Here is a 14,633-nt window from a genome sequence, read left to right as displayed (position 1 = left end):
ACTGTGCATGAAAGCAGCCACAGACAATGTGCAAGCAAAGGGGTGGGGATGTATTCAATCAAACTTTATTTACAACAGGCTACAGGCTGGATTTGGCCTCACAGGCCTTAGTTTAATTTGCACCAAAGGCAATGTTTCCTTGTAATGAAACTTATATTCTACCTTTATTAGGCTTCCAAGGAAGTAGGAATAGAAAGTTAGCCCAAGGTCAAAACTGTCCTTAGAGAAAGAGAGGCTCCATTAACCTTTTCTCCAAACAGGCAAACAAATAAACAAACAAAAAAATCAAGACATCTTAAATTGCAACATTTTCACAGAGCTTTAGTATTTTTACTATTTTTATGTACCATTGGGTTAATATTTTTCTTTAAATCTCCTCTATGATGATTCACCCTTTTAACCTTATCTGAATTCACTATCTGAATTCACAGGCTTGATGTACAGTTATATTTTTTTCATACAGATTAAAATAAATAACTTTAAACTATAAAATAGTAATTAATGAGCCACCTAAAAGTCCTCTCCCTTACTACTAATGAAACACGCTTTCTATTGAGAGATACTCGATAAATAACATGATGATTTCTGTTAAGAAAAAAAAAGTAAATGGTGCACTCTTATCTATTCAGGTAGAATAATTTAGATCCCCTCTTGAGAAAGAGTTACAAGTAAAAATGTTTTCATATTTGATTTTGACATTTCATAGCTTCTACACATCGATGCATTTGTTATAGACCCTTTGTATCAAAGGGCAAATCTATTTCTTCTCCTCATGTCCCTCCTACTTGGATTTGGCCATGTTTGCAAGGAAGTGACTTTCGGTAAAATACCTGGCGTGAAAGGAGGTCTCATGCAGCCCACAGATAAGAGATGTAGTTCTGCTGACATCAAGGCTGATGGAACGGAGCCCTTGGGCAACCCAGGGTTTCCCAGGGCTTCAGAGCTTCCTCCATGATTTTTCACTTACCTGCCTACCAACTGGCTCCATCCCCCTCTATTCTGGAACTCTCTGGAGATGTTTGGCTTGTCTTTTAACATGCTGTCTACCAGGACATCCTGATAACCTCCATCATGAAAATCCTTTTGATTTCTGCCTCAACAGGCAAGGACCCCACATTCTTACTTTTTATTACAATATCTCAAGCAAAGGCTGGCTGACCTGGGGTGGACCAGATTTGCATCCTGCAAAGTATGGACCACAATTATGAGTAGGGTCAGGTGGATGAGAACTTCCTGTAAGATGTGGGTAGGACTCTTCAAAAGGGGTGTTGATGGGCGGGGGCTATAAAGCAGGCCTAATTAGCTCTTTTCCCCATCCCTGGTCTTGCTCTTCCTACCACACCATTTTGAGTCCTCCATTTCTAAGTGGCTCCAGCTCGAAGGTAAGACCTTGTGTCTGGAAGGGTGCAGCAGCAGAGTGGAACCATAGGAGTCACTGTCTACAACGGCCTTTGTGCCATTTCTCATGGAATCATCAATAAGATGACTTTTTTGTGATTTTTTTTTATAAGACACTGAGTTGAGCTTCCTTACAGAGAGACTGAAACATACTCGCAGCAGCTGAAACAGTGACAATTTCTGCTTTCTGTTTCTAAAAAACAATATGAGGATACAATCACTCAATGCCAAGTAATTTATTGAATCGACACCTCAATTTGAAACCATTTTAGAAAAATTTGAAAATTCAACCTTGAGATCTATAGTTTCTTATGACTATTATAAACTATAAAACTGTGTGTGTGTTTAAATCACATCTTGTTTCTATGTTTCTATTTATTCTTATGTAGGGAAAAAAAGCACTTTTTTCAAAAATATTTTCCTGGAACTTTGAAGGTAGACCATAAAGAAAAACATAGGGAGTTCCCATCATGGTTCAGTGGTAAAGAACCCAACTAGCATCAATGAGGATGTGGGTTCGATCCCTGGCCTCGCTCAGCGGGTTAAGGATCCAGTGTTGCTGTGAGCTGTGGTGTAGGTTGCAGACACAGCTCAGATCCTGCATTGCTGTGGCTGTGGCATAAGCTGGCAGCTACAGCTTTGATTCGACCCCTGGCCTGGGCCTCAAGGGTGGCCCTAAAAAGCAAAAAAAAAAAAAAGAAAAAAAAGGTAAATATCAAGAAGGATTTTGAAATTTATCGAGTTAGTTGTCTAAACAAATTTAAACTCTCTTAAATAATGTTATGTGCATTTTATCCCTCACAGGATACAAAGGTGAACCTGCAAGTGAGTTTGGCCTACCTGGTCCAAAGGGAGAGCCAGGTAGCCCTGGATATCCAGGTATAGCTACATACTTTTCTTTCTTTCTTTTTTTTTCTTTTTGCCATTTCTTGGGCTGCTTCCGCAGCATATGGAGGTTCCCAGGCTAGGGGTCGAATCAGAGCTGTAGCCACCAGCCTACGCCAGAGTCACAGCAACCTGGAATCCGAGCCATGTCTGCAACCTACACCACAGCTCACAGCAATGCCAGATCCTTAACCCACTGAGCAAGGCTAGGGATCGAACCCGCAACCTCATGGTTCCTAGTTGGATTCATTAACCACTGAGCCACGACGGGAACTCCCAGCTACATACTTTTCTGATTCAAATAAAAAAGAGTAAGTTTGGTTTGAAAAATAGAACAATTGCTTTATCCTCCTAGCTAAATGATTGTGTCAGGATTTTCTTTCCCCCTTGCTCATTAAGTTGCTATCAGAAGGATTAAATATAAACACTGGCCTAGGAGGACACCATGATTAGACACCAGCAATTCACCGTCTTTTTTTCCACCATGGTTCACATGACCTGGAATCACTTTATTGTACAGAAAATTATCACCACATTGTAAATCAACCATACTTCAATAAAACTTTAAAAAATGAAAAACAAAGCAATAGCCTTCCCCACGCATGTCCAGATTTTGACAGGGTCAAAACCAATTATTGCAAACAATCAAAATTTGGACTATTTGGCAATCTCTATAACTAAAAATGATACATTAGCAGCAACCACTCAACTGATGACAGTTGCAGGTTGTCTTTCCAGCCGTTTCTTTCCTCCTCAGAGAAGCACAGGCAAATGCCTTTGAGGAGTGCCGTGGCTAAGATATCATTGAATACCTCGCTTACTAAAATGAGGTCCCAAAATGTAATAACTCAGGAGTTCCTGTTGTAGCTCAGTGGAACGAATCCAGCTATGAGGATGCAGGTTCCATCCCTGGCCTTGCTCAGTGGGTGAAAAGATCCAGCGTTGCCGTGAGCTGTGGTGTTAGTTTGCAGACCTGGCTCGGATCCTGAGTTACTGTGGCTGTGACGTAGGCCAGCAGGTGCAGCTCCAGTTTGACCCCCTAGCTTGGGAACTTCCATATGCCTCGGGTGCAGCCCTAAAAAGTCAAAAAAAAAAAAAAAAAAAGTAAAACCTCATCATCAACAGCAAATCTGTTTTTGCAAAACAGCACTCTGTTTAATCCTTAGCATTTGATGTATAATCCCTCAGAACAGATCAGGATGGACTAGTGATTTCTTCTTCTCCGGTGGAGGCTGAGGTGGCTACATTAGTTGACCCACAGCTGACTAAAGAGCCACATCCTTTTACTGATTCCACTTGAGGGAACAGATCTTAAGTCACTAACCAGATCAATGGGCAGAGATGCGTGCACAGGGATATCCATTGCCTGAATGAACAAATGTTTAACCACAGATGATTGGTTCAGTAAGGGATGCCCGGTCTCATTCAGCTGATAATGGCCAGGTTAGAGACCAGGTTTGTATTTAGATGATGTGTCCCTTGTAAATGAAAGCATCTCATTTTCTTTTTTTCTTTTCTTTTTTTTTTTTTTATTTTCCCACTGTACAGCAAGGGGATCAAGTTATCCTTACATGTATACATTACAATTACATTTTTCCCTCACCCTTTGTTTTGTTGCAACATGAGTATCTAGACAATGTTCTCAATGCTATTCAGCAGGATCTCCTTGTAAATCTATTCGGAGTTGTGTCTGATAAGCTCAAGCTCCCGATCCCTCATTTTCACCGTTTTGTGCATCATCTTACAATTCTCTTTGGCAATAGCCATGTTTCCTTCTACACAATGGAAAGAATATGTGAGCAGAACTCTTCCGGGAAAGTTTGTTTCTTGGTTTTTATACCATAAGATGGCTCAAACGGAAGTCTAACAGAAAAACAAGCTGTTATACTGGCAACACACTTCCTTCTCCACTCTCTTTTGTATGGGTCTTTAACCCCTGGCATGGTCAAATGGATAAAGCCATATTTTAACTGAAGTGTACAGCCCACGTGTACATTTGCAGGGGAAAATAGCTTGGAGCTTAGCATTGTGGATGTGCATAAAGACGGAGGGCTCAGAAAGAAAAATGAGGGGTTTAAAAATCACTGGTCAGCCTCCATCATCACTGACCGTGTGGTCTTGGGCAAGTTGCTTCTCATCTCTGTGCTGCTTCCTCACCTGTAAACCGGCCCCAAGCGTGCTGCAGGTTGTCCTGCGGATCAAATGAGGTTCCTTGAAAGCAATTTATAAGCTAAAAATTGCTACACAAATATAAATTGTAATTCATCATCGTCATCACTGGTCAGCAAAACATTAAGACAATTTTCCGCTCTTACTGGAACTTTTTTGTAAACCCTTAGGGTGGTAAGATTTTATAAGCTGAAAGGGGTCCAAGGTGGAGGCCTTTGCTATTACTTAATATGTTAAGTTAAAAATCATAAATCTGAGGTATTTTACATGCAGGCTAACTTTTTAAAGAAAAAGTGCCTCGGTGTCATTTTCCCTGGTCTCCGATGGTTATCACCATTTAAACTGTCCCCTTTCCCAAATGGTATAGCTTCAGGTTCAAATTTTAAAATTACATCATATGTTATTCACCGACATGGAGTTCAGCTAAACATGCAATTTCCATTGACTGCAGAAAGATGCATTGAATTTGAACAAGCCTAACAAGAAAGCATAGACCTTAAGCCTGTCTCAGAGGATTTTATATGATTATAGTGGGTTCAGTTCTACCTCCCCTCCTTTATTTCAAAGAGAAAATACAGGTTAACTCAAAAGTTCTGTTCTTAATACGACTGCAGTTGAAGAGGCAAGCCTTTAATCATTCAGTGTTTTTTTTTTTTTTTTTTCATTTGAGGGGGGGAAAAATGCTGCCTCATCTTTACTGCAGGAATATTTTCAGAAATAAAACAATACATAGATCTTAAATTTGATCAGGGAACAGGTATAGACTAACATAGGCTTGTTTCTTATGTGTTATGATAAATAGTGACTATGGCCCTCATGGGTTTGGAAGTACAGAACCACGTATTTTATTTGTGGAGTTAAATGGTCATTTTCAGCCCAGATGATTGGGTTATCCTATAGATATGAATTGTATTAAAGTCATATGTTATAAATAAACACACAGGGAACTCATCTCCTCTAGTAATCAAAGACATGTCATTTAAAGTAAGCCCGAAATAGCATTTCATCCCTACTAAATTAGCATCCTTACTAAACACATCAACAGTCTAAAAAAATCCCCAGGGCATACGTGGCGGGGCTCTTGGAGTTGTGATGGGGGGGCTATGGGTGGGTTCCACGCGGTGGTGTGAGGTGTGAGTCGGTGGGACATTTACCCCAACCACTGGCAATCTCTCTTGAGAACCAAATGCTAACATGGTCTGTTCTAGAAGACTAAGAACAGCGGAACTTTTCAGCAAGTCACTGTCCTGAGAAAGGGACCGTAGTAGGTTTTTCTTTTTAACCTAATAGATGTATCCACCAGATGTAGCGTGTGGTTCTGGAATGAGACTTGAGGTGGACAGACCAGCTGTGAAAGACATTAAGGGGACAACTGAGAAAACACAAGAATGGAATGAGTATTAAATGATAATAAGGATCATTATTAATTTTCTTGGCTGTGAGCATGTTATTTTGGCCACATAGGAAAATGTTCTTATTTTTCAGACATGCCTCCTGAAATATATAGGGATGAAATTCTAAGATGCCTGTGATTTACTTTAAAATACTTCAGCATTTAAAAGTGCATTAAAAAAAGAACCAAAACCCTTCAGCATTTAAAAATGCATTTAAAAAAACCCCAAAACATCGGACTCTGTTCATAAAAATTCTACTCCTAGGAATTTTTCCTAAGAAAAGAACTTAATAGGAGGAAAAATTGATTAAAGGTGTATAAAGATCATTATGCATAACAGTAAGAGTTAGAAATAATTTGGATGGCCAATAGTAGAGAAAATTAGATTAATTAGTTTAATTAGGGGTAACTCAGTAAGCATCAGCCAGTTGCTTAAAAACAACAATTAGGAAAATGATATCAAACTTGGCAAATTACTTTTGATACCATGCCAATCAAAAAAGAATGTAAAATTGTGGGTCTTATTTGCATATTACTATATATTGACGAGATGCTCTGTTAAGTTGATGGGATTATAGGTTTTTTTTTTTTTTTTAGTCTTTTCCTTAATGTTATCGTTTCAATGGAAAAAATTTTATGTCTAAAAACGCAAGCAGAGGATAGAAAGAGCTGAAGTTGATGGTTTTATAGATTCCTTGTCTTGAAGGGCAACTACAACTGCTCAGTGTTTAATCCTTCTTTCTTTAGGACATTTGGGAACGCCCGGAGAGCAGGGCTTGCCCGGTTTTCCAGGACCTGGAGGACCCCCAGGAAGGCCGGGACTGCCTGGCTCCTCTGGACCAGCAGGGTGTCCAGGTATCTTAAAAGAAGCTTAGAGACTTCCCAGGAAGGCATCTATCTCTTGGGGTATGGAAGGAGCCAGCCTTCACCTAGCCCTGGTTCAGTGCAGGCTCTGTCATTTCCCAGACTTGTGACCTTGGACAAGTCACTTAAACTTTCATATTCCTCACCTCTAAGTTAGAGCTAGTCTGATCTCACAGGGTTTGTCTGGGAGTAAATGAAGACAGCTGTTTCATGCCCAAGAGGATGCCAGGCACAAAAAGATGATCTGATGGGGAAAGCACCCCGTCCAGCCTTTCCTAATGCACCTGCCATTCAGGCTGCTGATTTCCTTTTCTCCTTTAGACTCAAGGCAGCTAGCACACATACAACACAACATTTTAATGGCTCCTTCTCCTGCCAATTCAGCATGAAGTGAACATTTCAAATCGTACTTGGTAACTTTAATCACTCAGAAGTGTATTTTCTCCTCCTGCTTTAAGTGAGGAGATCTAGGAAGAAAAAGGAAACAAACAATATTCCCAATTACCCCTGTATTAAGAACATAAATGATCTTCCAGTTAATGAAACTTATGTATCATCTGGGTGTCTGCAAAACCTCCCTCCTGTCATCCTCAGGTAATCCAGGGGTGCCTGGGCCAAAGGGACAGCCAGGAGAAATGGGAGACCCTGGGCCAAGGGGCCTCATGGGTGATGCAGGGGCACCAGGTCTTCCGGGAATAAAAGGTAAGTCAAAAGGAAGCCCACGACCCATCAGAAAGCTCTGGCCAGTGATGCTCACACAAGGTCACAGCGCCTTTAGGCACCCCAGTGACACGCTCTGGGGCCTGGCTCTTTCCCAGGATGCCCACTGGCACCTCGTTTTGAGGGCATTCCTCCCAGCCTTTTCCATAATGTTCAGGCTTATTCATTTACTCTCTCCCCAGAGAGTCAAACTCCTAATTGTGTCCTAGATTCTGTGTTAGGCACAAGACACAAGCTTGAAGAAAATAGACATGGTTTCTGTCTTCATGGATCTCACAGCTTCGTAGGGGGCACAGATAGTAAATACACATTTGCCAATGGTGGAAAGTAGGAGAAGAGAAAAGAATGAGATGCCAAGGAGAAGGAATTAGCGTTCACTGTCTTTGAGAAAGAGGCATTTTTTTTCCTGGTTAAGTTTTTTCCCTTTTTAAAGTATAGTAGACTGGGGGAGTTCCCTTCATGACTCAGTGGTTAACAAACCTGACTAGGATCCATGAGGATTCAGGTTCGATCCCTGGCCTCACTCATTGGGTTAAGGATCCAGTGTTGCCATGAGCTGTGGTGTAGGTCGCAGATGCAGCTCGATCCCTCGTGGCTGTGGCTGTGGTAGCTGTAGCTGCAGCTGTAGCTCTGCTTGGACCCCTAGCCTAGGAACTTCCAAGTATAGTAGACTGGTTATAATATAGGTCTGGTGGTGGAATAAAATAGAATAGAAAAAATACAATTTTTTATTAACCAATCTTCATGTCCCTTCATTCAGCTGTATTGCTCCTTCCTCTTCAGTCCATTTCTTCCATTTTAGAAAAAACCATTTTTCCATGGATACTTTGTATGTACCTCTAGCATAACCCTTTCTGTTGTTTCGTTAGAGCTCTTTCTCACCATGTAGAGTATAATTTTTTAAAAAGCAAGAACCATTTTTATATCCTTGGCACCAGGAGATTCCCAATAAGTCTGTTGTTTGGTTATTGTTATTATTTATTTATTTATAAAAATAGGTTAATTAATTAATGGAAAAAGACAAGAATGAACAACTGAACCAGTCGCTGTGAAGCTTGAGGGTCTGTCTTCACGTCAATCAACCGTCGAAGGGTTAAGCCTTCCGGGGTAGATTTCTGTAACCGAGACCCCTCTAGCTCCTTCCTCCCTGTCCTCTCACTTAGCTTCTGCTCTTTGATTCGTACATACATGACATTTTGGTAACAGAAAAAGTAATTCCTCTCGGAAGAATTGGATATACCTTCTTTGGGGCTTAATCCACTTATTGTTTCCAAGTCATGTTTTTCCACCCTCTCACCTCAATCCCTCAGGAGCTAGATTTCAAATAATTCCAGTCTTCCAGCAAGGAGCTGTGTAGGAGATGTTACCTGGTACCTCTGCAAAGAGAAAAGCCATTTATTTTGAAGAACGGGTGAATTTACATATTTCTACGCAGCCAAATAGGTTAATAGGAAAACGTTCCCATCACAAGCCACGACATCTCAGTACTGTTCTTCCTCTCTGTGGGCATTTTTAGTAATGTGAAGTGTAGTGACTGGTGATAAATTTAGGGTTCCAAGCAAAATGATAATTTTGTTATTTTTAAGAGTGTCTCTATTTATTGGGGACAGTTTCCTGTCTCTGACAGTCCCTCCAGCCCTGGTGGGGTACTCTTTGGTGCTTTTTTGAGCATCTGGAGGACAAAATTGGTAAAGAACTGAAAGAAAACATTTCCTGTTATTTTACTTCTCCTACATCTCTGCTTCTTCCGACCCTCCTAATTTACTAAAATGGCAAGGATTTTCAAGTGCCATTATATACACCCAGTTTGATTAAAATGACCAAATTTTTGTTATGATTGCTATTTCTTCCTTGCCTTGAATTAATGTGCATTCATCACATAACTTCAGTATGATATATTATTTAAAAACTAATAGCTAATGCATTTGCTATTATCTCCCACGACGTCATAATTTTGTGCTATGAAATAAGTTTGTTAAGAAGAGAAGGTGAGGAAATGAATATATCAACCCAAATCTTCCTACTAATGCTCAGACAGATGCTGCAGTGGTGCTTCCTGACCATGCAGAGACACTGTTTCCCTGCAAACAGCCCAGTGAACAGTCAGTCTTTAAAAAAAAAAAAAAAGAAGAAGAAGAAAGAAACAGTGAAATACATTCCTAGGAATGAAAAAAATCTACGATATAAATCCATTGTTGCAGTTTTATCATGCTGATAGAAAAATGAACCACACTCCAGCAGAAACACTTTGAACTGAGAAACTAAATATTTGAAGTATGTTCTAAATAAGTCAAGGGGACTGATTATTTTGTTTGAACAAGCCATCTGCTGAACTCAGAGTTGTTTGCTTGCTAGAACAGGCCATATGGGTTCTGAGTCCTGCTTGTGTTCAGTTGGATTTAAACTTTAACTCCAACATAGGTAAAAATGGCTTGGTCCTAGATTTAAATTTTCTAGTAACTTTGCCTCTAAAAGGAAGGCAATGAAGCTACTTAGATGTTCACATAAAAGTGCAATCTTGAAAACCTAAACACAGCTATCACCAGCATGAAAACTGTAAAGGATATTGTCTGGGTTGTTTTGCTTGGTGGCAAGTATGATATTTCCTAAGAAAAAAAGCACCTTGGAATGTCTTTTACCAGCATAGAATTGCCAGGCATCTCACAGCTATGAAAACCATGGAAACATCCTCTGCCCCTTTTCACAGCCAGTGTCCCCTCCTGCCCCTCCCCCGAAGCACTTACCAGCCTTGAAGTAATTGCCTGTTTGTTCTGTCAAGTCAGGATTGTTTCTCTCTTGTTCCCCACTGCCTGTCAGCACCTGTCACTAAGTCCATTTGGGGACTGAAGCCTGCGGATAGGAGACCATATCTTAGGCTCTCGTGCGGCCCCCTGAGAAGGCACTTGTGTATCTTCTGCAGTAAAAAAGAATTCAGTCTTATTTCAGAATCTGTTTTGCTAAGTTCTCCACTGTGTTCAGCCATACCTATAGTCACAAAGAAAGGTCTCTCTTCCCCAGCAGCTGTCCAGTTAGGGTGACCAGTTGTCCTGGTTGGCCTGGGATGGAGAAGCTCAGGACACAGACTTTTCGATCCTGGGAAAGTCTCCAGCAAATAGGGATGAGTTGGTCACCCTGTGTTAAACTCATAAACCTGTGAAAGGCCCCTGGGCAGAGAGTAGTATTTTCAGGCTTCGGAACAAAAGAAAACCTCAGGGCGGGAATCCGGTCACAGGGTTTGCTGGCTGACACAGATGGAAGCTGGCTGGGGTGGGAGATTGGAGTCTCTCGCCAGGGGAAGGGGCCCGGGGCCTGCAGCAAGATGCAGACGTAAATGATGTTCAGCCAGAGGACAACGAGAGAGGTGAATAAAACAGCCTCATTACCAAGGAATGCGCTTCGTGATTCTCATTGGCTCCCATCTGCCCTGTCTATATGTTATGCATGAACAACTTTCTGATTTAGAGATGGGATTGATAAAAAGCTTTCAGTAGAAAGGAAAAATGGCCCTCAAAGCCCTACCCAGATGTAGCTGCATTCAATTTAGAAAGATAACATTGGGTCAGATAAGGGTCGGCCAGTTCAACAATGACAAGGGGCTGGGCTGTGACGGTACAGGATCTGGATGTGTTGATGAGACAATGGAGAGTTGGCAGAAGCTGAGATATTCCACCCCCAGCCAAGTCCCCCGAACCATCCATCCTGGTGGCTTCAGCTAGAGATCAGAGCACATTGAAATAGCAGAGATGTCACACACACACAAATGTATTCTCATTTCAGATAGATGGCAGTAAGTATCCAGATGTAGCAGGTGAAGAAGACCCGTGTGTTTCTGGGGTGCAAATTGGAAACATTTGCTCATAAATGGGAAAGAGAATTGGAAAATAAACTCAGCCAGAACTGATCAAAGTAGTTAGGAAATAAGAGTTTTAGGGAAAATGAGGGTAGACCCCCCCCTTTTTGGGGTGCAAGAGAATAAAGCTCACTCATGCCAAACTAACATTTTGATATTAGAGATAGAAGAACTGTTTTCACTAATGATAAAAAAAAATGGAACCAACGAACTGTCCTATCATCCAGTAAAAAGTTTACAGGAGACTTGCTTTAATGAAGAGATAATAATTGGACATAAATATAGTCAATATATTTAATATATATTATTCCATATATTTATATATTTGTAAATAATTGAATTATTTATATACAAATAGCTCTAACTTCTCCAAATTTTAGTCCTCCCATAACTCTATCAATGAAAGATGTGACATGCAATTAGAAATGGGAGTCCACACTTTTTATAGCTTTCTCTCCACTCCTTCCATCCCTCACCCTCCCTCTTCCACGCTCGCTCATTCACAAACATTTATTGAGCACCTACTGTGTCAGGTGATACAGTAAGTGGGGGGATAGAGAGACTAGTAAGAGCTGATCTTGCACTCAATTAATTTACTCAAAGTGAACCCACCACCACAGACAGGATTCTTGTACAGAGTGGGATGGGCACCAGCAGAGGGCATTGCGGGAGCTCTATGTTGGTGTCCTGGGGGTAGGAGAGAGGCCCTTCTGGGTGTTCGTCATAAGCTGAGGATTGCCACAAAATCGAGGGGTGCGAACAAACTGAATGAGTGGCTGACTGTGCGCCGAGGGGTTTTAGCCTGAGATGAGAAAGAACAGTTACTGGACAGAAGATCTATTAGTGCAGTAGGAAGGCTACCAGATTTGGCCAAGGGCTGAGGAGATTCTTTCTCCCACATCTGCCAGCACTTGGCAGAAGGCTTAGCAGCCAGGAGATGCTCTGTACCTGTTAGTTATCTGCCTCCTCCCTCTCCCCTCTACTTCCTCCCTATAATATATAATATGATATAGATAATGATACATGTATGCTACATGTATCATTATATATCATATCAGCTATATGTATCATAATATGTGTTATAGATTATAAATATCTATATATGTATCCATCTGCAGATTTATAGCTGTTCAGTGACAACTAATGTAAAGTCACTTTAGTAGCTGTTTCCTCAGAGAGCTATGGTGACATCTGACAATAGCTGAAAGACGATGAGATCCTCTAATCACAGAAAATGGAGATCTCAGCAATCAGTGTGAAATAAATTTGGTTTCTATGAAGAGGCATCAGAATGGTTCTCTTTGAGTGAAGCGGTGGCCAAGAAATCACTGCAGCGCACCTGACCTGCAGGCCTGTTCTTTCTGAGTAGCAAGCACAGTGCTTAAAAAAATCTGGAGGAGTTCCTGTTGCGGCTCAGCAGTTAAGAACCTGACTGCATGAGGATGCAGGTTCAATCCCTGGCCTCGCTCCTGTGGGTTAAGGATCCTGCATTGCTGCAAGCTGTGGAGTAGGTCACAGATGTGGCTTGGATCCTGCTCACTGTGGCTGTGGTGTAGGCCGGCAGCTATAGTTCCGATTTGACCCCCAGCCTGGGAAATTTGTATGCCACAAGCACAGCCTTAAACAAACAAACAAACAAACAAAACAGGAGAGCATGTATTTCCCAGTAGCCGAGGGCCCCACCTGTGCTCATTGTCTTACCTGACTAGATCCTGGAGAAATTAGAATCTGCAGACTGTGTGGAATGGGAAGATGCTGAGCCTGGGAGGAAGGACACGGGTTTGCTCCCATCCAGTCTCTTTCCTTGTCCAGGGTGATTTTATTGTTCTAGGGATCGGAGTTATTTCCTATACCATGATTCAGTAATTCTAGACTGTATCCAGCTGGAGAGAGAGAAAGAGATCAGGTCATGATATGGTTGTAAAGTCACAGCCATATATTAAAACCAAAAGAAAGGTATGTGTTAAGCTGTCTTAATAGAAAAACGTCGATCAAATGGACATGTTACATGATGAGCTCTGGCACAGATTCCGCCTTGACAGTGACACTTAGACGGTGAGAGCTCATGGTTTCCACCTGGAGAATCTGTCCCCATCTCACTGGACGTCGCTGCAAAGCGCAGCCGGAGAACTTGCGCAGCTGGTCTTCTCTGTGGGTCACAGGCCTGTGATGTATTTCAGGTCCTTCTGGGTCGCCTGGCCTGAACGGCTTGCATGGTTTAAAGGGTCAGAAAGGAAGCAAAGGAGCTTCAGGTAAGAGAAAACCCTTTGCAAGAGGCTGCGTGAGAATCGCTAGCATTTTCACCCTACATAAGATTTGGGTGCCAAACTAAGACTCTGGTTTAGCCTAGAAACAAATGTTGGAACTGTCTTACTCCTTATATAAAAAGGACACTTGAGAAAACCCAATTTGAGGATTGGTTGGTTAACAGTGCCTTTTTTTTCTTCTCTCTTGCTTTTGCTTTTTAGGGCCGAACCTGCGGCACATCAAGTTCCCAGGTTAGAGGTCAAATCCGAGCTGCAACTGCCGTTCCTACACCACAGCCACAGCAAAGCCAAATTCAAGTTGTGTCTGCAACCTATACCACAGCTCAGAGCAACGCAGATCTTTAACCCACTAAGCGAGGCCAGGAATCAAACCCATATCCTCATGGATACTAGTTGGGTTCATTACCACTGGGCCACAACGGGAACTCCCAACAGTGCCTTTTTTTTTTTACTGCTTGTGATCATCTGTTAAAAATACTCTGAATAAATGCTTAGGTGAAGCTAGATTTTAAAATATTCTGAATAACAAACAGTTGAGATTTTATTTGATGCGTAGGAATGCTAAGTACAACCATGCAGGTCTAATTAGTACTTCTAGCATCCTTCAATAGCTTGCTGCTCAAACAAATTACCTGGACAAATTGCTGTCATTTTTGATATCACAGATAGGCTAATCATCAACATCTTAGCTCATTCTGTTATGTTAATAGAATGCACGTGAGTTGCATTCCTTTCTCAGAAAAGAGCTTCCACTCAGACCAGGCAGCTGGAATCAGACATGCAGATTTGAGGGACTGTCGGGGAATGGACCAAATTGTGCTGTTGGATTGGGGAACCTGTGTCAGGGGACAGACAGAAAACCTTTGTACAGTTTGGAAGATCAAGCAGTCATTCAGGTCACTTAGGATTCAGTGAGTGGCTCTTCCAAACTGAAGAGTCTGGTGAAATGGGTGCCCGTTCCAGGAAACCAGTGAAGTTCTGCCTTTTCAACATGAAACTGCACGCTATTCTATTTCTTTGCCAGTTCCTATCTTAAATTTCAAACCAGCTTATTTGCAATCCCTTATTGTTGGGGCTCATTCACGTC

The 14,633-nt window shown here is 41.6% G+C and overlaps 2 protein-coding genes across 2 annotated transcripts in view; one reads left to right on the top strand and one right to left on the bottom strand.

The window, feature by feature from the left end:
• COL4A4 (collagen type IV alpha 4 chain) overlaps positions 1-14,633 on the top strand; it is a 140,075-nt gene that overhangs the window by 100,246 nt on the left and 25,196 nt on the right. The window contains 4 exon segments of the mRNA XM_021075271.1: positions 2,203-2,277; positions 6,593-6,700; positions 7,304-7,411; positions 13,460-13,531. Of these exon segments, the coding sequence (XP_020930930.1) occupies positions 2,203-2,277; positions 6,593-6,700; positions 7,304-7,411; positions 13,460-13,531 (363 nt within the window).
• Positions 12,906-14,633, bottom strand: part of RHBDD1 (rhomboid domain containing 1) — a 152,837-nt gene continuing 151,109 nt past the window's right edge. The window contains exon 7 of the mRNA XM_021075277.1: positions 12,906-13,162. Coding sequence (XP_020930936.1) covers positions 13,107-13,162 — 56 coding nt within the window. The 3' untranslated portion in view covers positions 12,906-13,106. The remainder of the gene's footprint in view (positions 13,163-14,633) is intronic.

Source organism: Sus scrofa, chromosome 15 (assembly GCF_000003025.6).
Source record: "Sus scrofa isolate TJ Tabasco breed Duroc chromosome 15, Sscrofa11.1, whole genome shotgun sequence".
In the NCBI taxonomy this organism is placed as follows: domain Eukaryota; kingdom Metazoa; phylum Chordata; class Mammalia; order Artiodactyla; family Suidae; genus Sus; species Sus scrofa.
This window is presented reverse-complemented; position numbering and strand designations above follow the sequence as displayed.